Below are 26,463 nucleotides of genomic sequence, written 5' to 3'. Positions count from 1 at the left end.
CACCCCTACAAGTGGAATACCTACACTGAGTGTACAAAACATTAAGGACACCTGCTCTTTCCATGACATAGACTGACCAGGAGAATCCAGGTGAAAGCTATGATCCCTTACTGATGTCACTTGTTAAATCCACTTCAATCAGTGTAGGGAAAAGGTTAAAGAAGGATGTTTAAGCTTACAGACAATTGAGACATGGATTTTGCATGTGTGCCATTCAGAGGGTAAATGGGCAAGACAAAAATATTTACAGTTGAAGTCAGAAGTTTACATACACTTAGGTTGGAGTCATTAACTCGTTTTTCAACCACTCCACACATTTCTTGTTAACAAACTATTGTTTTGGCAAGTTGGTTAGGACATCTACTTTGTGCATGACATAAGTCATTTTTCCAACAATTATTTACAGACAGATTATTTCACTTACACAATTCAGTGGGTCAGAAGTTTACATACACTAAGTTGACTGTGCCTTTAAACAGCTTAGAAAATTCCAGAAAATGATTTCATGGCTTTAGAAGCATCTGATATGCTAATTGACATCATTTGAGTGTACTTGTGGATGTATTTCAAGGCCTACCTTCAAACTCAGTGCCTCTTTGCTTGACATCATGGGAAAATCAAAAGAAATCAGCCAAGACCTCAGAAAAAAATTGGAGACCTCCACAAGTCTGGTTTATCCTTGGGAGTAATTTCCAAATGCCTGAAGGTACCACGTTCATCTGTACAAACAATAGTACGCAAGTATAAACACCATGGGACCACGCAGAAGTCATACCGCTCAGGAAGGAGACTCGTTCTGTCTTCTAGAGATGAACGTACTTTGTGTGAAAAGTGCAAATCAATACCAGAACAACAGCAAAGGACCTTGTGAAGATGCTGGAGGAAACAGGTATAAAAGTATCTCTGTCCATAGTAAAATTAGTCCTATATCGACATAACCTGAAAGGCCGCTCAGCAAGGAAGAAGCCACTGCTCCAAAACCGCCATAAAAAAGCCAGACTACGGTTTGCAACTGCCCACGGGGACAAAGATCGTACTTTTTGGAGAAATGCCCTCTGGTCTGATGAAACAAAAATAGAACTGTTTGGCCATAATGACCATCATTATGTTTAGAGAAAAAATGGGGAGGCTTGGAAGCCGAAGAACACCATCCCAACCGTGAAGAACGGCGGTGGCGGCATCATGTTGTGGGGGTGCTTTGCTGCAGGAGGGACTGGTGAACTTCACAAAATAGATGGTATCATGAGGATGGAAAATGATGTGGATATATTGAAGCAACATCTCAAGACAGTCAGGAAGTTAAAGCTTGATCGCAAATGGGTCTTCCAAATGGACAATGACCCCAAGCATACTTCCAAAGTTGTGGCAAAATGGCTTAAGGACAACAAAGTCAAGGTATTGGAGTGGCCATCACAAAGCCCTGACCTCAATCCCATAGAAAATTTGTGGGCAGAAATGAAAAAGCGAGTGCGAGCAAGGAGAACTACAAACCTGACTCAGCTACACCAGCTCTGTCAGGAGGAATGGACCAAAATTCACCCAACTTATTGTGGGAAGCTTGTGGAAGGCTACCCAAAACGTTTGACCCAAGTCAAACAATTTAAAAGGCAATGCTACCAAATACTAATTGAGTGTATGTAAACTTCTGACCCCCTGGGAATGTGATGAAATAAATAAAAGCTGAAATAAATAATTATCTCTACTATTATTCTGACATTTCACATTCTTAAAATAAAGTGGTGATCCTAACTGACCTAAGACAGGGGATTTTTACTAGGATTAAATGTCAGGAATTGTGAAAAACTGAGTTTAAATGTATTTGGCTAAGGTGTATGTAAACTTCTGACTTCAACTATAAGTGCCTTTGAACAGGGTATGGTAGTAGTTGCACCGGTTCATGTCAAGAACTGCAACGCTGCTGGGTTTAACGAAGGTGTCCTTTATGTCTTGTAAACTCAATATATGTGAGAATGCTGTTCATTGACTACAGCTCAGCGTTCAACACCATAGTGCTCTCCCAGCTCGTTACCAAGCTAGGCACCCTCTGACTGAACACATCCGTCTGCAAGGATCCTGGACTTCCTGCCCTCGACTGCAAGGCTCTACAGAGGGTGGTGTGTATGGCCCAGTGCATCACTGGAGACGAGCTCCCAGCCATTCCGGACATTCATGCCAGGCGATGTCAAAGAAAGGCCCGAAAAATTGCCAAAGACTCCCATACCATAGACTGTTCTCGCTGCTTCCATTCAGCAAGCGGTACTGGAGCATCGGGTTTTGGACCAACATCTCCAATACAGCTTCTTTCCCCAAGCCATAAGAATCCTGAACAGCTAACTGCACTGACTCTATGTTAACCCAGGTTTCTAGCAACACATTCTCACAATCTGACACACACACCCACACTCATCAACATTCACACACCCACTTACGCTGCTGCTATATTAATTAGTATTGATTATTATTACCATTAGTATTTATCCTGGTACCAGTCACTTTTTACATGTACATACCTACCCCAATTACTCCAGTACACCTGCACATTGTAATGATGGTACTGGCACTGACCTGTACACAGCTTGCACGTGTTTTTTCCCCTTTTCTTCTTTCATATACTCTACCGTTCAACGGTTTGGGGTCACTTAGAAATGTCCTTGTTTTTTGTCTATTTAAATAACATCAAATTGATCGGAAATACAGTGTAGACATTGTTAATGTTGTAAATGACGATTGTAGCTGGAAACGGCAGATTCTTTTATGGAATATCTACATAGGGGTACAGAGGCCCATTATCAGCAAACATCACACCTGTGTTCCAATGGCACGTTGTGTTAGCTAATCCAAGTTTATCATTTTAAAAGGCTAATTGACCATTAGAACCCCCCCCCCCCCCCCTAGCTACATGCATGCCCCTTTCAAAAAATGTAGAACTAAGAACAGATATAGCCCTTGGTTCACTCCAGACCTGACTGCCTTCGACAAGCACAAAAACATCCTCTGGCGGACTGCACTAGCATCAAATAGTCCCCGCGATATGCAACTTTTCAGGGAAGTCAGGAACCAATACACGCAGTCAGTTAGGAAAGCAAAGGCTAGCTTTTTCAAACAGAAATTTGCATCCTGTAGCTCTAACTCCAAAAAGTTTGGGACACTGTAAAGTCCATATAGAATAAGAGTACCTCCTCCCAGCTGCCCATTGTACTGAGGCTAGGAAACACTGTCACCACTGATAAATCCATGATAATCGAGAATTTCAATAAGCATTTCTCTACGGCTGGCCATGCTTTCCTCCTGGCTACCCCAACCCCGGCCAACAGCTCCGCACCCCCCACAGCAACTTGCCCAAGCCTCTCCCAGCTTCTCCTTCACCCAAATCCAGAGAGCAGATGTTCTGAAAGAGCTGCAAAACCTGTACCCGTACAAATCAGCTGGGCTAGACAATCTGGACCCTCTCTTTCTAAAATTATCCGCCGCCATTGTTCAACCTCTCTCTCGTATTGTCCGAGATTCCTAAAGATTGGAAAGCTGCCGCGGTCATCCCCCTCTTCACAGGGGGTGACACTCTAGACCCAAACTGTTACAGACCTATATCCATCCTGCCCTGCCTTTCTAAAGTCTTCGAAAGCCAAGTTAACAAACAGATCACTGACCATTTTGAATCCCACCGCACCTTCTACGCTGTACAATCCGGTTTCCGAGCTGGTCACGGGTGCACCTCAGCCACGCTCAAGGTATTAAACGATATCATAACCGCCATCGATAAAAGACAGTACTGTGCAGCCGTCTTCATTGACCTGGCCAAGGCTTTCGACTCTGTCAATCACCGTATTCTTAACGGCAGACTCAACAGCCTTGGTTTCTCAAATGACTGCCTCGCCTGGTTCACCAACTACTTCTCAGATAGAGTTCAGTGTGTGAAATCAGAGGGCCTGTTTTTCGGATCTCTGGCAGTCTCTATGGGGGTACCACAGGGTTCAATTCTCGGGCCGACTCTTTTCTCTGTATATATCAATGATGTCGCTCTTGCTGCGGGTGATTCCTTGATCCACCTCTACGCAGACGACAGCATTCTGTATACATCTGGCCCTTCTTTTGACACTGTGTTAACAAACCTCCAAACGAGCTTCAATGCCATACAACACTCCTTTTGTGGCCTCCAACTGCTCTTAAATGCTAGTAAAACTAAATGGATGCTTTTCAACTGATCGCTGCCCGCACCCGCCCGCCCGACTAGCATCACTACTCTGGACATCTCTACTCACTCATGCTGCCAAACATACCATCGTAAAACTGACTATCCTACCGATCCTCGACTTCGGCTATGTCATTTACAAAATAGCCTCCAACACTCTACTCAGCAAACTGGATGGAGTCTACCAAAGCCCCATATACCACCCACCACTGCGACATGTATGCTCTCATCGGCTTGCCCTCGCTACATATTCGTCGCCAGGTCATCTATAAGTCTTTGCTAGGTAAAGCGCCACTTTATCTCAGCTCACTGGTCACCATAACACCACCCACCCGTAGCATGCGCTCCAGCAGGTATATCTCACTGGTCATCGCCAAAGCCAACACCTATTTGGCCACCTTTCCTTTCAGTTCTCTGCTGCCAATGACTGGAACAAATTGCAAAAATCGCTGAAGTTACATCTCCCTCACTAACTTTAAGCATCAGCTATCTGAGCAGCTTACCAATCACTGCAGCTGTACACAGCCCATCTGTAAATAGCCAATCCAACTACCTACCTCATCCCCATATTGTTTTTATTTACTTTTTTGCTCTTTTGCACACCAGTATTTCTACTTGCACATCATAATCTGCACATCTATCACTCCAGTGTTAATTTGTTAAATTGTAATTACTTCGCTATTATGTCTTATTTATTGCCTTACCTCCTATGCCATTTGCACACACTGTATATAGACTTTTTCTATTGTGTTATTGACTGGACGTTTGTTTATTCCATGTGTAACTCTGTGTTTGTGTCGCACTGCTTTGCTTTATCTTGGCCAGGTCGCAGATGTAAATGAGAACTTGTTCTCAACTGGCCTACCTGGTTAAATAAAGGTGAAATAAAAAAATATATATATTTTTTACAACAATAACAATGTCTACACTGTATTTCTGATCAATTTGATGTTATATTAAAATCGACAAAAAAGTTGATTTTCTTTCAAAAACAAGAACATTTCTAAGTGACCCCAAACTTTTGAACGGTAGTGTATATAAATATATTTTTTACCTATATTATTACTTTATTATTTCCTTCATATTATTTCCTCTCACCTAGATATTGAATTGTTGGGAAAAAGCTTAGCAAGTAAACATTTCCCTGAACTGTTTTACACCTGCTGTATGCCGTGCACGTGACAAATAAACTAAACCTGGACCTACTAGAATCTCAGGCTCTTCTCACCCTCTCCAATCTCCAATCCACAGTATTGACAGCACTGTAATGGAGGAGAGGAGGAGAGAAAGCACTGAGAGAGGACAAACATTCTGATGATGGCGCACAAAATAATTACCTGCTCGGGTGAGAGCCTCACCTGGCTTGAAACCCTTTCAACAGTACCTGCCAGTCCTGCCAACTTGCAGTACAAAGCATCTACCCAGAACAACTACTAAATGGATGCAAATTCAAAACCCAACCTTGCATGTCACCAATACAAATGAACCAGCCTTGGCAGGGGAAGGGGACGTAAGCTTCCGACTTAAGTCTCCTGTTCCCTTTTCTCCCCATGAAAATATTCATATAATCCCATTGTGGGGAGGCGGAGAGCATTACTCAGCATCTGGCCGCACGCCTCTATGGGGATTTACTGTACTCATCTGCTATAATTTCTTCTCAGTTCACTCCAAACACACAGTGCTCAGAGCTATTGACAGAGACACACTTGCTTCTCATTTCATGGTCAGATATTGATTCCGTCCTGGATAATTACCTTGACAGCAACAGCCGAACTCTGTGTGTAGTATACTGTGTGTGTAGTGTACTGTGTCTGTACTGTGTGTGCATGTGCTTGCTTAGGTACCATGTGTATACAGTGCCGTGATAAAGTATTTGAGGTGTTTCAGATTCTCTCAATTTTTGCATATTTCTGACACTGAATATTATGAGATATTTAACCAAAACCCAATATTAGATAAAGGGAACCTGAATGAATAACAAAATGTTTACACTTTTGCAGTCATTTTCACACCTAATGACCCTGTATGAAAAAGTAATTTCCCCCTTACACACAATAACTGGTGGTGCAATGACTGCAACCAAACACTTCTTGTAGTTGTTGATCAGTCTTTGCTATGTCTGGCAAATACCAAACACTGCATTCCACAACCTCATACCAACGGTCAAGCATGGTGGTGGTAGTGTGATGGTTTGGGGATGATTTGCTGCCTCAGGACACGGACGACTTGCCATCATTGAAGGAACCATGAATTCTGCTCTGTATCAGATAATTCTAAAGGAGAATGTCAGGCCATCCATCCGTGAGCTGAAGAGCACATGGAACATGCAGAAAGACAATGATCCAAAACACACAAGCAAGTCCAGAATGGCCCAAAAGCAACAATTTTTTATTATACCTTTATTTAACTGGGCAAGTCAGTTAAAAACAAATTCTTATTTACAATGACGGCCTACCCCGGCCAAACCCGGACGACGCTGGGACAATTGTGCGCCGCCCTATGGGACTCCCAATCACAGCCGGATGTGATACAGTCTGGATTCGAACCAGGGACTGTAGTGACACATCTTGCACTGAGATGCAGTGCCTTAGACCACTGCGCCACTCGGGAGCATGGCCTATAGAAATGGCCTATAGTCGAAGTCCAGACCTAAACCCGATTGAGATGTTGTGGCAGGACCTGAAATGATCAGTTCATGCTTGACAAACCACCAATGTAGCTGAGTTAAAGCAATTCTGCATGGAAGAGAGGGCCAAAATTCCTCCACAGGGATGTGAGAGACTGATCAACAACTACAGGAAGCGTTTGGTTGCAGTCATTGCAGCTAAAGGTATAATTACTTTTTCACACGGGGGCATTGGGTGTTGCATAACTTTGTTTATGAAATAAAAGAAAAAAGTATCACTATGTTGTGTTATTTGTTCATTCGGGTTCCCTTAATCTAATATTAGGTTCTGGTTGAAGATCTGATAGCATTCAGTGTCAAAAATATGCAAAAACAGAAAATCAGAAAGGGGGCTAATCATTTTTCAGGGAACTGTATCTGTGCACTTTCTGAATTTCTGTGCAGCAGCAGCGGATCTGGAAAGGAGAAGCTTAACCAACCAAGGAGTAGTCCTGTGTTCCCTAGTCAGCAGAACTGAGTGGAACCTGCCTCAAACAGACATGGGGCAGGGGTGGACTAGGCAGAGCTACTCTAGTACTACTCCAGGCAACGATGGAAACAAGGTCCCTGGTCAAAGTGAAAGCCTTTGGCCTTGACTATGCAAACCTTTTGCTTTTCTCCCAGTGGGGAAAAGAGGGAATCTCTTCTGTAGAGGCAGAATAAAACAGTGGACTTAAATGCTTCGGTAATTCCAATCCATTATTAATCACTTCAATATGTACAGTAGATACTAGAGGTCGACCGATTATTTAGAATGGCCGATTAATTAGGGCCGATTTCAAGTTTTCATAACAATCGGAATTCGGTATTTTTGGACACCGATTTGGCCGATTTATTTGGCGATTTTTTTTACACCTTTATTTAACTAGGCAAGTCAGTTAAGAACACATTTATTTTCATTGACGGCCTAGGAACGGTGGGTTAACTGCCTTGTTCAGGGGTAGAACGACAGATTTTTACCTTGTCAGCTCGGGGATTCAATCTTGCAACCTTACAGTTAACTAGTCCAACGCTCTAACCACCTGCTTTACATTGCACTCCACGAGGAGCCTGCCTGTTACACGAATGCAGTAAGAAGCCAAGGTAAGTTGCTAGCTAGCATTAAACTTATAAAAAACAAACAATCAGTCAATCATAATCAAAGGTTAACTACAAATGGTTGATGATATTACTAGTTTATCTAGCATGTCCTGCGTTGCATATAATCGATGCGGTGCGTATTTGTGAAAAAGGACTGTCGTTGCTCCAACGTGTACCTAACCATAAACATCAATGCCTTTCTTAAAATCAATACACAAGTATATATTTTTAAACCTGCATATTTAGTCAATATTGCCTGCTAACATTAATTTATTTTAACTAGGGAAATGGTGTCACTTCTCTTGCAACAGAGTCAGGGTATATGCAGCAGTTTGGGCCGCCTGGCTCGTTGCGAACTGTGTGAAGACTATTTCTTCCTAACAAAGACAGCCAACTTCGCCAAACGGGGGATGATTTAACAAAAGCGCATTTGCGAAAAAAGCACAATCGTTGCACGACTTCCTTGCCTCATCGTGCTCTAGTGACTCCTTGTGGCGAGCCAGGCGCTTGCAAGCTGACTTCGGTAGTCAGTCGAACAGTGTTTCCTCCGACACGTTGGTGGGCTGGCTTCCGTGTTAAGCGAGCACTGTGTTAAGAAGCAGCTCTGCTTGGCGGGTCATGTTTCGTAGGATGCATGTCTCGACCTTTGCCTCTCCCGAGCCCATTGGGGAGTTGCATCGATGAGACAAGATCGAAACTACCAATTGGGAGAAAATGTTGGTAAAATTACAATATATATATATATATATATATATACAATAAAAAAGACTGGCATTTGTTCCAGAATAAAAGGGGGAGATTTGTGGCAAATCCTGCTGTGTGTTTCAGAGGCGGGAGGAATTCAGTGTCTAATCTCATCCACGGGAGATGGAGCCATGGCAGAAGACACAGCCACACGCTGGGGTCACGCTGAGGGAGTGAGGGGCTGAGGAGGAGGCGATTTGGAAACCCCCTTTTACTTTAGGACCAGCGCTTTTTTACTTCAATCACCAAAAGCCGGGAGAGAGGAGCTGGTATCAGCCAGGGGCAAATAAACTACTGTACTAGCTACAAACAAAGTTCCTCAAGCTCTGAGGTGGTGGTGGAAGTGGCGGTGTTGACCCTTTTTGCACTAACCCTTCACATACACCGCTGATACTGTTTTTTATCTATCCTGTTGCCTAGTCACTTTATCCTTGCCTATATGTACATATCTACAGAGCATTCGGAAAGTATTCAGACCCATTGACTAGTATTCAGACCCACATTTTGTTACGTTACAGCCTTATTCTAAAATTGATTTAAAAAAAAGAATTAGTCAATCTACACACAATACCCCATAATGATAAAGCTAACCCATGTAAAAAAAATAAAACTTAAATTTCACGTTTACATAAGTATTCAAATCAAATCAAAGTTTATTTGTCACGTGCGCCGAATACAACAGGTGTAGACCTTACAGTGAAATGCTTACTTACAGGCTCTAACCAATAGTGCAAAAAAGGTATTAGGTGAACAATAGGTAAGTAAAGAAATAAAAACAATAGAAAGACAGTGAAAAATAACAGTAGCGAGGCTACATACAGACACCGGTTAGTCGGGCTGATTGAGGTAGCATGTACATGTAGATATGGTTAAAGTGACTATGCATATATGATGAACAGAGAGTAGCAGTAGCGTAAAAGAGGGGTTGGCGGGTGGTGGGTGGCGGGACACAATGCAGACCCTTTACGCAGTACTTTGTTGAAGCACTTTTGGGAGTGATAACAGCCTTGAGTCTTCTTGGGTATGACGCTACAAGCTTGGCACACCTGTATTTGGGGAGTTTCTCCCATTCTTCTCTGCAGATCCTCTCAAGCTCTGTCAGGTTGGATGGAGAGTGTTGCTGCACAGCTATTTTCAGGTCTCTCCAGAGATGTTCGATCGGGTTCAAGTCCGGGCTCTGGCTGGGCCACTCAAGGACATTCAGAGACTTGTCCCGAAGGCATTCAGGCAAAAGAGTTCAATCTTTCATCAGACCAGAGAATCTTGTTTGTTATGTTCGGAGAGTCCTTTAGGCGCCTTTTGGCAAACTCCAAGCAGGCTGTCATGCACATTTTACTGAGGAGTGGCTTCCGTCTGGCCACTCTACCATTGTGTTCTTGGGTAACTTCTATGCCGAATACATTTTTTGGTACCATGCCCCAGATATGTGCCTTTGTAACAGTATAACTTTAGACCGTCACCTCGCCCCGACACGGGCGCGAACCAGGGACCCTCTGCACACATCAACAACGGTCGCCCACGAAGCGTCGTTACCCATCGCTCCACAAAAGTCGCGGCCCTTGCAGAGCAAGGGGAAACCCTACTTCAAGTCTCAGAGCAAGTGACGTAACCGATTGAAACGCTATTAGCGCGTACCCGCTAACTAGCTAGCCATTTCACATCCGTTACACCTTGACACAATCCTGTCTCGGAGCTCTACGGACAATTCCTTCAACCTCATGGATTGTTTTTTACTCTGACATGCACTGTCAACTGTGGGACCTTATATAGACAGGTCTGTGCATTTCCTAATCCTGTCCAATCAATTGAATATACCACAGGTGGACTCCAATCAAGTTGTAAAAACATCAAGGATGCTTAATGGAAACAGGTTGCACCTGAGCTCAATTTCGAGTCTCATAGCAAAGGGTCTGAATACTTATGTAAATAAGATATTTCTGTTTCGACAGTATGGGGTATTGTGTGTAGATTGCTGAGGAAAATGTTTTATTGAATCAATTTTAGAATTGTAACAAAATGTGGAATAAGTCAAGGGGTCTGAATACTTTCCGATGGCACTGCACATCGACTCAGTACTGGTACTCTGTGTACATAGCCAAGTTACCGTTAGTAAGCATTTCACTGCTAGTCTAAACCTGTTGTTTACAAAGCATGTGACAAATTCAATTGGATTTGATTAATCTGGCCTAATTGGTTTGGGGGAAAATAAATATTGGGACAACGACATAGATAAGAACCTCTAGGATAGTCTCTGACGCTGGGCTGTAAGAAGCACTGTTACAGGGCGTATCGTAGTTCATACGATTAAATCACCAGTCAACAATCCCCTCAAGTTATTAATGGACGACACTGTCAGAGAAGCAGTGTTGTTTGACTGCTGTGGGCTGTTGCTGTTTGTAAATGAGGGCAGACAGACTGAAAGACAAGGGCTTGCTTGAGGGCCTATTCTGAAAGAAACACAGCGTTACACGATGCAGTGAACCTGCAAAATAAGCTTGCACAATCTAACACACTTTTGACATAGCTCATTTGGCTGTATGTACTGTATGTATGGTCCAGTTTAGGAGTGTGGGGAAGAGCAGGGAAATCCCATTACAGTACCTGTTCTCGTTGCGCTGTGTGTAGCGTGGCTGGGGATCAGAGTCTCCATCATTAACATCATAGCTGGCATCAGGGTCCTGGGAACAGAGATGGAAACAGGTGTCTGAGATGTGAGACTGGGGCTATGGCTGAAGAGTATCCTTTCCTTTCATGTTAAGGAAGTGAGGATATGGTAATAGTGAGAGTGACCACTCTCAGGATGCATCTCAATAGCCTTAAAGGCTCTGCATCGTCAATCCGACGTCTGCATTGGCCGTACAACATTTATTGCAATGCGGCCTCCGCAGAAGTCAGAGCCAACGGTGAGTTTCTGTTTTTTACAGAACCTCCCGCCCCCACCTACCGTGAACTAATAATGTTAATGCGGAGCTATACAGAGCCCTCCGCATTGTTCCAAAATTTGAGAAGCACACGGCGATGCGGTACGGAGCTCGATTTGGCCACTGCATGTCTCCGAAGGCTCCGCAATTCCGTAACACCCTCCATGCGAAGCCTCCGACCACATTGTCAGATCAAGCATAAATTGGATTTTAAGAGTCTCTTTTCCTCCATCTGTTGCTGCACTCAAACGAAAGCAATTCCTGGAAAGTAATTTGAGGTAGGTATTAGGGATGTGCATCTTTCCCTTTCAAGACGATTTGATATATATCTAGACACATAGGCTCCGATACGATACAGGAACGATAAGTTTTAATTTGTAAACGATTCAGTGCGATTCGATTTTATTAGAGAACGAATCGATGCGACTTGGTTCCATGCGGTTCGATGCACTAACATTTGTTGCATAAATAAAATGAAAATCTGCTGCTGATGGAGCTCATGAACTGTGCCTCTGAGTTGGATCTATCTGAGCTGACTTGTGTGGGTGTGTGTGTGTTAATTATGTATGTCTATGGTGTACGTACTATGTAGGCACCTTAGGTGAGCCATTAGGGAGACTAGGCATATACCACCCCACTACCACTATCAGATTTGACAGGCAATGTGGCCTATGTTTTGTCACTCCACTTTGGTTCTGAAATCACCCATCACCCACAAATTAACCTGTCATTTTTGCAGATGATGTTGTGGGGGCTAGTAATGTATCAATATTTATAATTTACAAATTAGTTATGACATAGCCAATGAATATATAACAGAACTTTGGATTTCACCCATTCTGACCGTTTGGAAGGTTTATGAAGTGAGCTTGATTTCTGTCCTCATTATGAAATTATCAACTTTACCCTGGTGGAAAAAATATGAAATTGTCATACTTGAGTAAAAGTAACCAGATACTTAACAGAAAATGACTCAAGTTAAAGTAAAAGTCACCCAGTAAAATACTACTTGAGTAAAAGTATCTGGTTTTAAATGTACTAAAGTACAGCTGTGGAAAAAGTACCCAATTGTCATTCTTGAGTAAAAGTAAAAAGTAAATGCTATACATTAAATTCCTTATATTAAGCAAACCAAATGGCACAAATGTTTGTTTGTATTTTACAGACAGGGGCACACTCCAGCACTTAGATATCATTTGCAAATGCAGTATTTGTGTTTTGTGAGTCCACCAGATCAAAGGCAGGAGGGATGACAATGCATTATATTGATAGCTGCATGAATTGGACCATAATTCTGTCCTGCCTGAACATTTGAAATGTAACAAGTACTTTTTGGTGCTAGGGAAAATTGATGGGAATAAAAAGTACATATTTTCTTTAGGAATGTAGTGGAGTAAAACGTAGTTAAAAATATTAATAGTAAAGTAAAGTACAAATACCCCCCAAAAAAGTAAGTATTTTCACACCTTTATATCTAAAGATGACCATATACACTGATTGTTGAAAGCGAAATTACCTAAACCATTGCAGATGGAGAACCTGGACAATCAAAATAAAATCTATTGTAAGCCCTGTTCAGCAGGTAAAGTCAAATAAGAGTGTCTCCAGCGCATTGATAACAATAACCTTGCAAATTACAGTGCATTTGGAAAGTATTGAGACCACTCCACTTCTTCCACATTTTGTTACATTACAGCCTTATTCTAAAATGGATTAACTGTTTTTTTCTCCTCATCAATCTACACACAATACCCCATAATGACAAAGCAAAAACTGGTTTTTAGAAGTGTATGCAAATGTATAAAAAACTGAAATATTACATTCACATAAGTATTCAGACTCTTTGCTATGAGACTCGAAATTGAGCTCAGCGGCATCCTGTTTCCATTGATCATCCTTAAGATGTTTCTACAACTTGATTGGAGTCCATCACTTTTTAAAAAATGTAATACATTTTAGAATACGGCTGTAACGTAACAAAATGTGGATAAAGTCAAGGGGTCTGAATACTTTCCAAATGCACTGTACATAGGTTGGCACTCAACTAATAAAGCCTAATATAGTGCAAGCCGTTTTCACATTTGAATGCTGAAAGTGCCCTGAAGATGTAAAAGATCAGATGTGAAAAATTTGTTGTCAGCCCACAAAGCTGGGCACATTGCACCGTTTGACTAGGCTACTGATATTGTCTGGGGTTGTTCAGCATGCAAAATGACTTGTAGATCAATGATAGTTACATGTTTAGTTCGACACTGAAGGAGAAGACGCATCAGTTGTCACAAAATATAAGAGGTATTTTCAGAAGGTAGAAAGAATAATGAGCTCCCCCCAAAAATTAATAGGCGATTCTTCACGTACTTCTTCCATCTATCGAGACAGAGCAGGTTGTGGTTGCAGTACTCACGTAGTTGGAGGCAAGGTCTGGGTGGTCTTTCTCTATGCCGTCATCCAGGATGGTGACCACCACTCCTCTCCCAGTGTACCCCTGGGACCACGCTCCCCTGGCATTTAGGTCTGCTTCGCTGGGGTTGGACTGAAGAGAACACAGAAGAACAAGCATTCATGAAGCCATTGCTATCACAAAGACACAGGGTGTTTCTCAATATGCATACCACCGTTCTCTACACTCTCATGCTCCGAGCGCATTCTCCGACCACGTTCTCTTGAGTACGTTCTTGTGAGGACGAGTGTGGAGAATGAGTAAAACAATAGATTTGAAAAGGACTCACTCCCCCTACTGTATTACTTCACACTTCAGCTCCCCATTCACTGAACCTTCTTCCAAGATATACACAAAGCAAACTTTTTACTTCATAATTATCAGTTATATATGTGAATCGTAATAATCTAGCTAGCCAGCTAGTTAAACAGGCTAAAGTGACTTAAAACTAATATTATGCAAGATAGATGTCAATTATTCATTGGTAGCTAAGCTAACAATTCTTTGTGGCCATCTGGCTAGCTAACAGTACTATTAGCTAACCAGTTAGCCCTATTGACTAACTATGGGCTTGCGATCTACAGTACGTAGGCAGGTCAACATTCCAAAATTAAACACAGCATGTACAGTGTATTTGGAAAGTTTCCAGACCATTTCACTTTTTCCATTTTGTTACGTTACAGCCTTATTCTAGAATGGATTACATAGTTTCCCCCTCCTCAATCTACACAAAACACCATTGTGACAAAGCAAAACTGTTTTTTTGAAGAAATGTACGCAAACGTATTAAATATAAAAACCTGAAATATCACATTTACATAAGTATTTGGACCCATTAGTCAGTACTTTAAAGAAAGCACCTTTGGCAGCGATTACAGTCTCTTCTTGGGTATGACGCTTCAAGCTTGGCACACCTGTATTTGGGGAGTTTCTCCCATTCTTCTCTGCAGATCCCCTCAAGCTCTGTCAGGTTGGATGGGGAGTGTCGCTGCACAGATACTTTCAGGTCTCTCCAGAGATGTTCGATCGAGTTCAGGCTCTGGCTGGGCCACTCAAGGACACTCAGATACTTGTCCTGAAGCCACTCCTGCGCTGTGTGCTTAGGGTCGTTGTGCTGTTGGAAGTTGAATCTTCGCCCCCAGTCTGAGGTCCTAAGCACTCTGGAGCAGGTTTTCATCAAGGATCTCTCTGTACTTTGCTCCATTCATCTTTCCCTTGATCCTGACTAGTTTCCTGGTCCCTGCCGCTGAAAAACATCCCCACGGTATGATGCTTTCACCCCCATGCTTCACCGTAGGGATTGTGCCAGGTTTCCTCCAGACGTGACCCTTGGCATTCAGGCCAAAGAATTCAATCTTAGTTTCATCAGACCAGAGCATCTTGTTTCTCATGGTCTGAGAGTCCTTTGGGTGCCTTTTGGCTAACTCCAAGCGGGCTGTCATGAGCCTTTTACTTTAGTGACTTCAGTCTGGCCACTCTGCCATAAAGGCCTGATTGGTGGAGTGCTGCAGAGATGGTTGTCCTTCTGGAAGTTTCTTGGTGGTTCCAAACTTCTTCCATTTAAGAATGATGAAGGCCACTGTGTTCTTGGGGACCTTCAATGCTGCAGAAATATTTTGGTACCCTTCCCCAGATCTGTGCCTCGACACAATCCTGTCTCGGGTTTCCATGGACAATTCCTTCGACCTCATGGCTTCGTTTTTGCTCTAACATACACTGTCAAATGTGGGACCTCATATAGACAGGTGTGTGCCTTTCCAAATAATGTCCAATCAATTGAATTTACCACAGGTGGACTCCAATCAAGTTGTAGAAAAATCTCAAGGATGATCAATGGAAACAGGATGCACCTGAGCTCAATTTCGAGCCTCATAGCAAAGAGTCTGAATAATTAAGGAGAGAAGAGAGGAGTAAGGCCAAGTGCGCACCACCGGCAATTCGGATGGGACCCAAAGTGGCTTAAAATTGACAGACTGAAGCCGTGGCTATATAATACACCACATGGTTAGTCAACTTTCCTTTAATTAGGCTAAGGTCTAAAAGAAATTGTGCATATTTAGTCTGTACTAGTGTACAGCATTATGTGTTTATTTCTGAGCCAACTCCACCAGGACCTCGATGACCCAATGGGTTTGGGCACATTCAACATCAAGGAAAAGAGGGAGAGGCCAGGTGGAGAAGACCAAGACCAGGGAGCAGTTCTGGGCTTGGGTTCAGCTATTAATCACTTATTAATCACTTATTTTTTTAATGGATTCATATCTTGGCCTCCAAGACAGCCTAGACCGGAGGTTCCAACACCTGGAGATTCTGGGGGCCTTCAGTGTGTTGGGGCCTCAGGCTGCATTCTCTAATGAGAGGAAAAGTACCTTTAACCGAACCCTCCTCTCCAGGCCGTTCTGGAGTGCCAGAGGCTGCCGTGTTGCAAGAGTGGCACTCTTACAAGCAACATGTGCTAGTTGGAGCATTTTAGGCCAGTGTTGCCCAACCCTTTTTCCTGTTGAACTACTACTCTGTTGGCTCTTCTTTAATGCTGTACATCTTTTTGTTTTTCATGTATTTCAGGGGTTGGACCAGCTGACGGCAATGACAAATACTGTATCTTCTTGCCTAGAATAAAAACCTCCAGGCTTTCGTCATAACTGTCAATTTATTGAACAAAACTATGAATTACAGGGGACAGTTTGGAAAAAACGTATCGAATCGTCCTCTAGTAAAACAAAGTAATAATTACATAAGCAACGTTCTCTAGTAATACTATATTTGGTCGCGTGCATGCGATGCATACATGTCACGTAAAGAGAGCAAGGGTTGAGGATAAAAGGGAATGTTTTTCCTAAACAAATTATGGGTTTTGGTAACAGAACTTTTCAGTCAGAAATGGCTGCAATTATGTTGCAGTTTCAGCAACAAGTACAGCTCGATAAACACTTTGACGTTCTGTGGTGGTTGCTGCAGCAGGAAGGAGAGAGACACACAACGAGTGCTAGTCACACAGTCACTCAGTTTTTTTTTTTTTTTTACACAGCGCAGCAAGTCTGAGCCTGGCCCGGCACAATCAGGGGCGGCAGGTAGCCTAGTGGTTAGAGTAACCAAAAGGTTGCTGGATCAAATACCCGAGCTGACAAGGTAAAAATCTGTCGTTCTGCCCCTGAACAAGGCAGTTAACCCAGTGTTCCCCGGTAGGCCGTCATTGTAAATAATAATTTGTTCTTAACTGGCTTGCCTAGTTAAATAAAAATCTAATCAATTGCTGGTCGGACTCCCTCTAGTCATTTGGGTATCTTATTTATTGAATCAAACCGTTTGCTTAAAGCATCAGACAAGCTCAGTGAATATAGTTGATTTGATTAAAACACATAGGATTTGTCAATATATGGAAAAATACATGTTTTAACATTTCTACCAATCAACTCCTGGTCGACCAAGATTTTTTTTAGTCGGGGACAGTCCTAATTGAGTGACAGGTCGCCACAAAAAAAATCTGCACAGTGGACAGAGCGTGCCGCGGTGTGTATTGGGGGCTATGGAAAGCCACTGGCCGGTTATGTATGCCACCGCCTGTAGTATTTGATGTTGATTGATAAGGGCGGGGTCAAGTTTACCGTTGAAGCTGCTTCACTCTTAGCTAGCTAGCTGTAAAACGTGTTAGTGTTATTAGCCTTGGCCTATTTAGCCAGCTTGAACCAGCTATTCTGCCACAATGGATATCAGAAATTGCCTTTGCCAAAGTACCCAAACAAAGGAGAAGGAGAACGATGAGCAGCAGCAGCATCATACCACCGAGGCTGCCGCTAAGCCCAGCAGCGATGATGCTGCCGAGCTCCAGCTAGCTCCGTGTGCAGAGCCTACCCACGCCTCCACAAGTTCCGCCAGGATAATGGCTCCACAGCAGTTTCCATCTCCGACTATTTCTGATGATATTGGAACAGAGGAGCCAGCCCAGGTTAGCCTGGAATCCTACCCTAGCCACAGTCTTTCTGTCCAAAAACGTTCATTTAATAGCAACTGGTTCATAGAACGAGAGTGCCTGGAATACTCTGTTACTGCAGATGCTATTATGGTTTTCTTGGTAGCCTATTGTTTTTTGTTGCTGTAAATGGAACTGTACGTATTAGAAACATGTTTATGGTAGGCCGGCATTGCTTAATTGATTACGTGGGTCAAATTTGATTCACAGAAGTGTATTGTGCCATATCACAACGCGTTGCTTAACTCAAGAGCGAGCGGCATGATTTTCCATGTTTGAAGCGGCTTGTATAGGCCTATTTATTTGGCAAGAAAACTGTACATGGCTGCATCTCACTGTAGTAGGCTGTAGGACATGTTTTGGTTATTTGGATCTCCATTCACCTTTTGTTTCCTGCATTTGTTTTTTGTTAAAGTAAGTAGCCTAAATAATGATTGTGTCATGCCTTTATCGATCTGATATTTTGTTTACTAGATCTACTACTTGGTATTTCTGTTTTGTTCTGTTTGCATTCGTTCACATTCACAGTTGTCAGTATTCTAAGCCAAACTGCTATTCAGTATTTTTGTTTATATGCATGAATAACTAGGCTAATACTTTCAGCATTACGTTTGCATTATTTTGGTAAGACAGCGGTGTGTACGGCTGCATTCACATAGGGCAATTCACCTATTACAAACAGCCTATTTATATTGTAGCCTATATTCATTACCAAAACGGCCTAGCTGTAGGCCGCTGTCCATTGTGCTGATACAGTACAGCACAGATTTCAAAAGTAGTCAATGATCCCGGAGACTCGGCATTTGAACTTTATGTTAATTGTGGTATAACGTGACTATATAAGCAGAATTCAATATAATTCCAATGCAAGAACCCCCCCGAATTTAGCTCCCTCGTCGGGGGTCTGACACACAAGCCTCTTTGGCGGGGCTAAGCCGAACAGAGCAGGGGCTGACTATAATTTCCCTGTCAGAGGAAGCAGGCCTGCAGCTGGAAATATGAATAAGTGAGAGATCCTGGTGAGAGCATTTGCCTTGCTCACAGGGGAATTATAAAAACAGAGCTCCACTCTAACCAGCAGGGAGAAATGCAGGAGAGGGAAGCGAGATAGAGGAGAATGTGTAGGAAGTGACAGATAGATAGAGAGTGAAGACAAAAATATAAAAAAAGAGAGAAAGTGAAAGAAGGAAGGAGGCAGAGAGAAAAACAGAGTGAAAGAGGTAGAGTGAAAAAATATGCTTCCCCCTAGGGGTCCTTTTTCCACCTCCCAAACATGATTTCTGATTTATTTGCTGATTTCTCCTAACAAGGCAAGCATCCTGCTGGGCCAACACACTGTCAGGGCCTTTAGCCCCAGGGAAGCCACTGTTCTGCTGACATGGTCTAAGGGACTACACAGACTAAGACAGTTAGTTCCTGCTTGTGTAATCCTTGAGGCATACAGTATAATGTCGTCTTATTTATACAGCCTATGAGGAAGCAAATTTTGTAACTATTTTCAATCGTTTGTTGAACAGTCTATGGCAGTAGACTGCGAAGAGGATGGACATTGTCTATTTCTGAAAGCAACAGTGCTACAGGTTTCATCATGACCTTCGGTTTCATTAGCTCTGATCTGGAGCCTTTCAAACAGATGACAAACTGAGGAGCATTTGGTGACATTTATATTGATGAATGACAACCGGTTGATAACAGAGTCACAGTCCTGTTAATCAGCTTTCAACTTTGGCAATCTGTCCTTCTCGTGTTTGTCCTTCCAGTGCTGCCTGCAGACAATGTATTATTTTCATGTAGTCATTGTCATCAACTATTCATTACACATGGCAAATAAACTTGGGCATTGACAGTTGAAGTAAACAAAGTGCGCTTTAGAACTTTTTGACGACATTCGGTTTGATAAACGATACCCAGGTGATGACTGCTCTCAGCAGACAGCATATCCAGCTGTTTCAGCTAAATATCAGGAGACTTACAGACTGGGGGAAACAAAGTCGGTTTCTCACTGAAATACTCTGAACATCCTGCCCTTTCTGTACGGCAGCAGGTTTCTTTGGTCTGAAGGTGTGAACGGGGTAAACAGCAGCGAAGTGCATTTCTATCATTTCCCTACGGGGACTCTAAATGCCTGGAGACAGCTATTCAATTAGCTCATTTGATTAGATCTTGTTTTCCTTGAGGCATTTAACACAGCTGCCTTGGCATAATCCCTATATCACTACAGGTATGTATGTTGCTGTCTTATACATTTTAGATAATATCAAAGGGGTGTTAAAGAGGTTCTAATTAAAATGGTCCAATGTGTTCAACAAGGGAGAACTCCTGGCTTCGGTACAGTATAGAGGGTACAGTGCTATGGGGGATCTGACTTTTACCTTTGAGAAAGTGCCTTTGAGATTCTTTCTGTAATAAAAAGTGCTATATAAAATAAATAAATCATTATTATTACTACCTTGCTCACCAGGTACCACTGCTGGGGGAATTTGGGGTCGGATGGTTCGTTGTAGTCATCCCTCTTTTTCCTTCTCCTCGACACCTGCTGCTCCACCCAACGCACCTAGAGAGGAACACACACACACACACACACACACACACACACACACACACACACACACACACACACACACACACACACACACACACACACACACACACACACACACACACACACACACACACACACACACACACACACACACACCCATTAGCTCTGGTAATGAAACAACCATGACATGAGAGACAACTATCCACAGTCTGCCTCCCACGTTGGCTTTCATGTGGCCGTCAACACTCTAATGGTTAGGTCCTACAGCCGCATACAGACTTTACAAACTGCCCAGCAACATCTAAAGTGAGAGTTAGGAGACAAATCTCATTAATCTGCTGAGACGTTGTGTGTGTGTGTGTGTGTGTGTGTGTGTGTGTGTGTGTGTGTGTGTGTGTGTGTGTTTCATCACCCTGCTGTAGGCAAATGTGCAAGAACCTTCTGCTCGATATAGGCGGTCCAGTGGGTAGTGTCTGTCTAGTCATAGTGTCTAGCCCAATAAATTATCTTATTGAAAAAAGGAAATGAAGCTAACTACAGTCAAACAAATGCAAAGCAAACAAACAAATGCAAATCTAATGCTGGGCTGCTAGACACTGTCTGGCTTATGGAGAGAGGAGATACATAAACCATAAGGCCACTGCCACAGCCTCCAGAATCACTGCACTGTGTGTGTGTGTGTGTGTGTGTGTGTGTGTGTGTGTGTGTGTGTGTGTGTGTGTGTGTGTGACATCTACAGACAAACTCCACAGAGCGAGAGGAGATCGGAGAGAGTAGGGCCTGCAAATATCCCCTCCTAAGTATGCAATAAGTAACGGTGAGGCCCTGAAACATATCGATTCCTTCTGCCCCTCACGGAGAGAGTAGAGTAGAGGAGAGGAAAAGAGAGAGAGAGGAGGAGATTATAAATAGGGATGGGCACAGTTATTCAAATATTTTTTTTTTTAAAGGCTTTGTAATTCAATACAAATGTGACATTGCTACATAGCCTACAAGGATAGACCATTACATTCTAAATGTTTATAAAACAATAGTTTTATGATAGTTTTTATGATTACACTCCACACTTGTAGCTTGTTGTTATTGTCAGTCAATCAAAGAAGCGGCGTTACAGTCAGAGGCTCCATGTGTGACAAGTGAAGAGGGAGATTTCTAATTAAAATTGAATTAAAATTAAGGATTTAAGTTGGCTAAATGTGAAGGAGTAGGCTACAATGATCAACTAACAGGTAGGCTGTTGTTTCATATGAATGGAGTTCATATGAAGACAAAGATGCCTCTAAATAGCTTCAATTAGCCTTGCTACTGTAGCTAGCTAGCTTCTTTACAACCATTTGATGCAGTCCATACAGGCACTAACAGATGGTATGAAAGATAGCCTATGGCAACAACAAGTTTGTCAACTAGCACAAGTCAGATTTGCTACTTTCTCTCTCTCTCTCTCCCTCTGTGCCACACACAGACTGTGACACACACAGGCCCCTGCTCCTATCTTGCCCCTCCCCCCTTCTGCTGAAACAAGCACAGCGCAGTGCACCGAACTCGCTCTCTGGTGCGAGCAAGTCTCCATTGAAGTTAAAAATAATGAAAAATCCTTTAAAACATGTATTTCCACTATCCGGATATCCGAAAAAATAACATATTATTCCAATATTGAAATAATTTCAAATGCTCATCCCTAATGACAAAGTCTCCGGGTTAATAGCAGGGGTTATGGGACTCTGTGTGATTATTCAAAGCAGATGTACATAAGCAGTATGTCAGCCAGGCAGGGCTGAAGACACAAGACAATGTGATGAATGGGAGAGACAGGTCTAGTATTACTCAGAGGAGATAGCTGAAGTTTTACATGCATTATTTGCCTAAACCTAATCCTTACATTATACAGTCACGGACATATAGAGAGAGTTATCCCTCCTCTGTATTATTCCATGTTCAGCAAAGACATTGAGTTCATTAATATTCAGATGAAACCCTATTTTGTACATCTATCTTGGGGAAAACACACACAAATCCAACACAATGAATGTGTTTTATTCAGAACAGGTGTGCATGCACCCACACACATTTGACCTTCTCTTAAGTGTATTGGCAACTCTACTGTTGTGGTCGCTGTCTGACAGAGTGCCCCTGGCCTCGCCTTGGGCAGGCTCTGTTAGAATGAGGTTACACTGGACAAGCTGTTCCCCAGTCTGAACCCTTTCATCTGCAGCCTGGGGGGGGAGACTAATCTCTCTGTGTATGTGTGTGTGTGTGTGTGTCAAAGTTGCCCTATGTAGTAAAATATATCTAGTGAGATCTATCTCTTCAACATCAGATGTTCTATTTTTCTGTTTACACTAGCCTTGGATGTCGTGTGGCCAAAGCCACATTCCTGCTTCATGTGTGAGTGCAGCTATTAGCATTCCGTAAATTCCATAGTAGACAGACAAACCAAATAAGGATAGCAATTCAAACTATACATGAGCTTCTCATCTAAACCATATTGTGCATAGTGTTGCACACTTGATTAATGCAATGATTCACAAATGTGTGGATTTTTTAAAAGCCTTTCATTTTCAATTTGGCTAACAGAGCAAAAATGCTGTCTAGTGGTATTAAGGTAATTAGGGTAATTATTACAGGGACGTGGTGTGGGAGAGCCATCGTCTTAACATTGAACCATCCAGAGGGGGGTCCGCCGTACCTCCGGATGTTGTGCGGGAGAAATATATTAAAGAGCGATTTGAATCTAGAGCCGTCTCTTTAAACTACACAAGTATCTCTTCTGGACCTAGTTTGTGTCGTCAAAGTAGTTTAGCGTAAAGAGGCCTAAATTGGGATGAAAGCTCTGATTATAGATCTGGGTCGTTCCACGAAAAGAACCCTTGATATTATTATTATTATATATTTTTTTGTATTTTACACTCTTTCTCCCAATTTTGCAAATTTTGCTGCAACTCGTCCCCCGAAACATAACCCACGTCCCCCGAAACATAACCCGCCTAACCGCGCTCCTTAACACCCGCCAGCTTAACCCGGAAGCCAGCCGCACCAATGTTTCGGAGGAAACACCGTTCAATTGGCGACCTGGGTCAGCCTGCAGGCGCCCGACCCGCCACAAGGAGTCGCTAGAGCGCGATGAGCCAAGGCCCCACCGGCCAAACCCTCCCCTAACCCGGACGACGCTAGGCCAATTGTGCGTCGTCCTATGGGACTCCCGGCCACGGCCGGTTGTGGCACAGCCCGGGAATGAACCCGGGTCTGTAGTAACGCCTCTAGCTGTGCCACTGGGGAGGACCCAACCCTTTGATATTTTAAGTAGAAATCGTGCACCAATATTGAATTTTAAAAGCCTGTTATATTAAATTAAGTGCCTTTTAGTATAGACCACATGAAGAATTGAATTCAATAAACCTAATTTTTAATATAAATAAAGACTTGCTAAAGTGCCAAAAATCTGCACTTTGACATGTCCCTCCGTGCACCCTCTATGATCCTAGGAAGATTTGAATCCACTTAACCCCAACATTTCTCCAAGTTTTCACCATCATTGTAAAGCCCTAGTTATTTTGTTGCTTTGACAAAGTCATTTATGAAGATAAAGTTACACCAAGTGACTCCTTTCAAAAGGCACTGAATTGGAGGAACAACTCATCTGTGCTAAGGGGAAGTTTTAAGTTTTAGGGTGCATACAGATGTAGGATCTCATTTTAATTACTCCTTTGTAATGCAAACTTGTAGTGTATTCAAGGTTTAGAAAGGCTTCTAAAGTTTGTAATTTACACTTTAAAATGTCAGACTTGATTGCCCCAATGAAAAATGTATCAACCCCTACACATTTTTTTCTCCAATAATTGTAATCCACATTTCCTTTTGCTGCAGGATTATTTTCCTGCTGTAGCAGAATTGCTCAAATTAAGATCCTACATCTGTATTTGGGCTTTTGGAACATAAGAGTCCTCCTGAATGAGCATAGGGATAACTCCCTTTAGAATTACAGTAGTAGTAGTACATAAAGGTCTGATCTCTACCCAAATACCACAGCCCACTAAATTACACGTAATAGAGTGTAAACATGATTGTTTCTAGCTTAGGTTAGTTACAATAGTGTCCTGGCTGTGCATCAGATCAAAAGATTGACGAGTGACTGAAGTGACAGCCCGGGAGCTGAGTGGGAGAGCCGTGCTTATAAGCTCAATCAGACCGGAAAAAAGTGATGAGGAGCTTCCTGTCAAAATTGAATGTCCATTAGTCTCAGGTGAAATTCTCGTCTCGTCACATTTTCGTCAACTAAAATGAAAACTAATTTGCTACAGTTATCAAAAACATTTTCATTGCATCTCGTTATCGTCATTCGTTTTCGTCATAGTTATTTTGGACGAAATGAACACTGATGCAAACGATACAGTTCTGCCTGTAACTGTACTGCATAAGGCAGAATGAGAGCATGCTCCAGGAACTGAACTTGAGAAGTAGAGTTTTGATGCACAATTATGCTGGAGGATTTGAATAGAACAAGCAGACTTCGAGGTGAAAAATACTTGTTCTCTGTTGTTGAGAGAGCTGAGAGCGCAGTTACAGCCAGCTGCCTAAACAATGCAAACATCTGGGTCTGTGAACGTCCTTGTGTAACAGATGGGCCAATGTCAGGATTCCTCTTCTCATTAACATTTGGATAAAATCAATACGCGCCACAAAATGAGAACGCAAACACAGACAGGTCCAGCTGTTATTGTGTGGTATGGAGGGACATTTGCATATTTATGACTCAGTAACATACCCGTGGTTCCTTCTGCAGTCGGACATGTGTTCCCCTGTGGCCTGATAGGGATTTCTTCACTACGGTGTGATGACGGAAGTGATAATAATCCCCAAACACCTGCAGACACAGAAAAAGAACATTGAGACACTGATATTAAGTCCCAATGAAAACCAAAGAAACACATCGATGGCACGAGGGCAAACATGTACACACACATTACATTTTCAGACAGCTAGAGACAGACAAATACATTATAACACCTCCACCACGTGACACAGAAATGTCCCAATGTGGTACCTTCGGACAGAGTCCACAATCCCACTCACTCATAAAATTGCTTTTAAGGCTAGGGGAAGGCATATTCTGTACACTACACCCTTCCTCTGTCCTCCACACAGTCTGACCGTGCCTTCTGTCTGTGGCCTCCAACTTTACTGGCAGTCTGGCAATATCTGAGTGGTACCAAATCCCTTCAGAGTTCTGTTTCACAGACTGCTCACTGGTCAAATCAAATCAAATTCTATTTGCCACATGCTTCGTAAACAACAGGTGTCGTTGGGCGCAGATAGCCTAGCGGTTAAGAGCATTGGGCCAGTAACCGAAAGGTTGCTGGTTCAAATCCCCGACCTGACTAAGTAAAAGAAATCTGTTGATGTGCAAGGCACTTAACCATATTTGCTCCTGTAACTCGCTCTGGATAAAAGCGACTAAAATGTCAAATGTGTAGACTAACAGTGAAATGCTTATCTACTGTCCCTTCCCAAATGCAGAGGAAAAAACAACACATTTTTTAAATAATAACACGAGGAAGAAATACACAATGAGTAATGATAACTTGGCTATATACACGGGGTACCAGTACCTAGTCGATGTGCAAGGGTACGATGTAAATGAGGTACGTAGGGGTAACGTGACTAGGCAACAGGATAGATAATAAGCAGTAGCAGCAGCTTATGTGATGAGTCAAAAGAGTTAGTGCAAAAGGGGTCAATGCAGATAGTCTGGTAGCTATTTGGTAAGTATTTAGCAGTCTTATGGCTTGCGGGTAGAAGCTGTTCAGGGTCCTGTTGGTTCCGGACTTGGTGCATCGGTACCGCTTGTCGTGCAGTACCAGAGAGAACAGTCTATGACTTGGGTGGCTGGAGTCTTTGACAAGTTTTAGAGCCTT

At 42.7% G+C, this 26,463-nt stretch overlaps 1 protein-coding gene across 1 annotated transcript in view; it reads right to left on the bottom strand.

Moving 5' to 3' along the window:
• Positions 1-26,463, bottom strand: part of LOC120054033 (furin-like) — a 171,180-nt gene that overhangs the window by 53,257 nt on the left and 91,460 nt on the right. The window contains exons 3-6 of the mRNA XM_039001392.1: positions 25,314-25,412; positions 20,459-20,563; positions 14,004-14,132; positions 11,280-11,356 (exon numbers count right to left, since the gene is read on the bottom strand). Coding sequence (XP_038857320.1) covers positions 11,280-11,356; positions 14,004-14,132; positions 20,459-20,563; positions 25,314-25,412 — 410 coding nt within the window. The remainder of the gene's footprint in view (positions 1-11,279; positions 11,357-14,003; positions 14,133-20,458; positions 20,564-25,313; positions 25,413-26,463) is intronic.

This window comes from Salvelinus namaycush, chromosome 9 (assembly GCF_016432855.1).
Source record: "Salvelinus namaycush isolate Seneca chromosome 9, SaNama_1.0, whole genome shotgun sequence".
Lineage (NCBI taxonomy): Eukaryota > Metazoa > Chordata > Actinopteri > Salmoniformes > Salmonidae > Salvelinus > Salvelinus namaycush.
The sequence above is the reverse complement of the archived record's forward strand: the minus strand, read 5'-3'. Positions and strand labels throughout refer to the sequence as shown.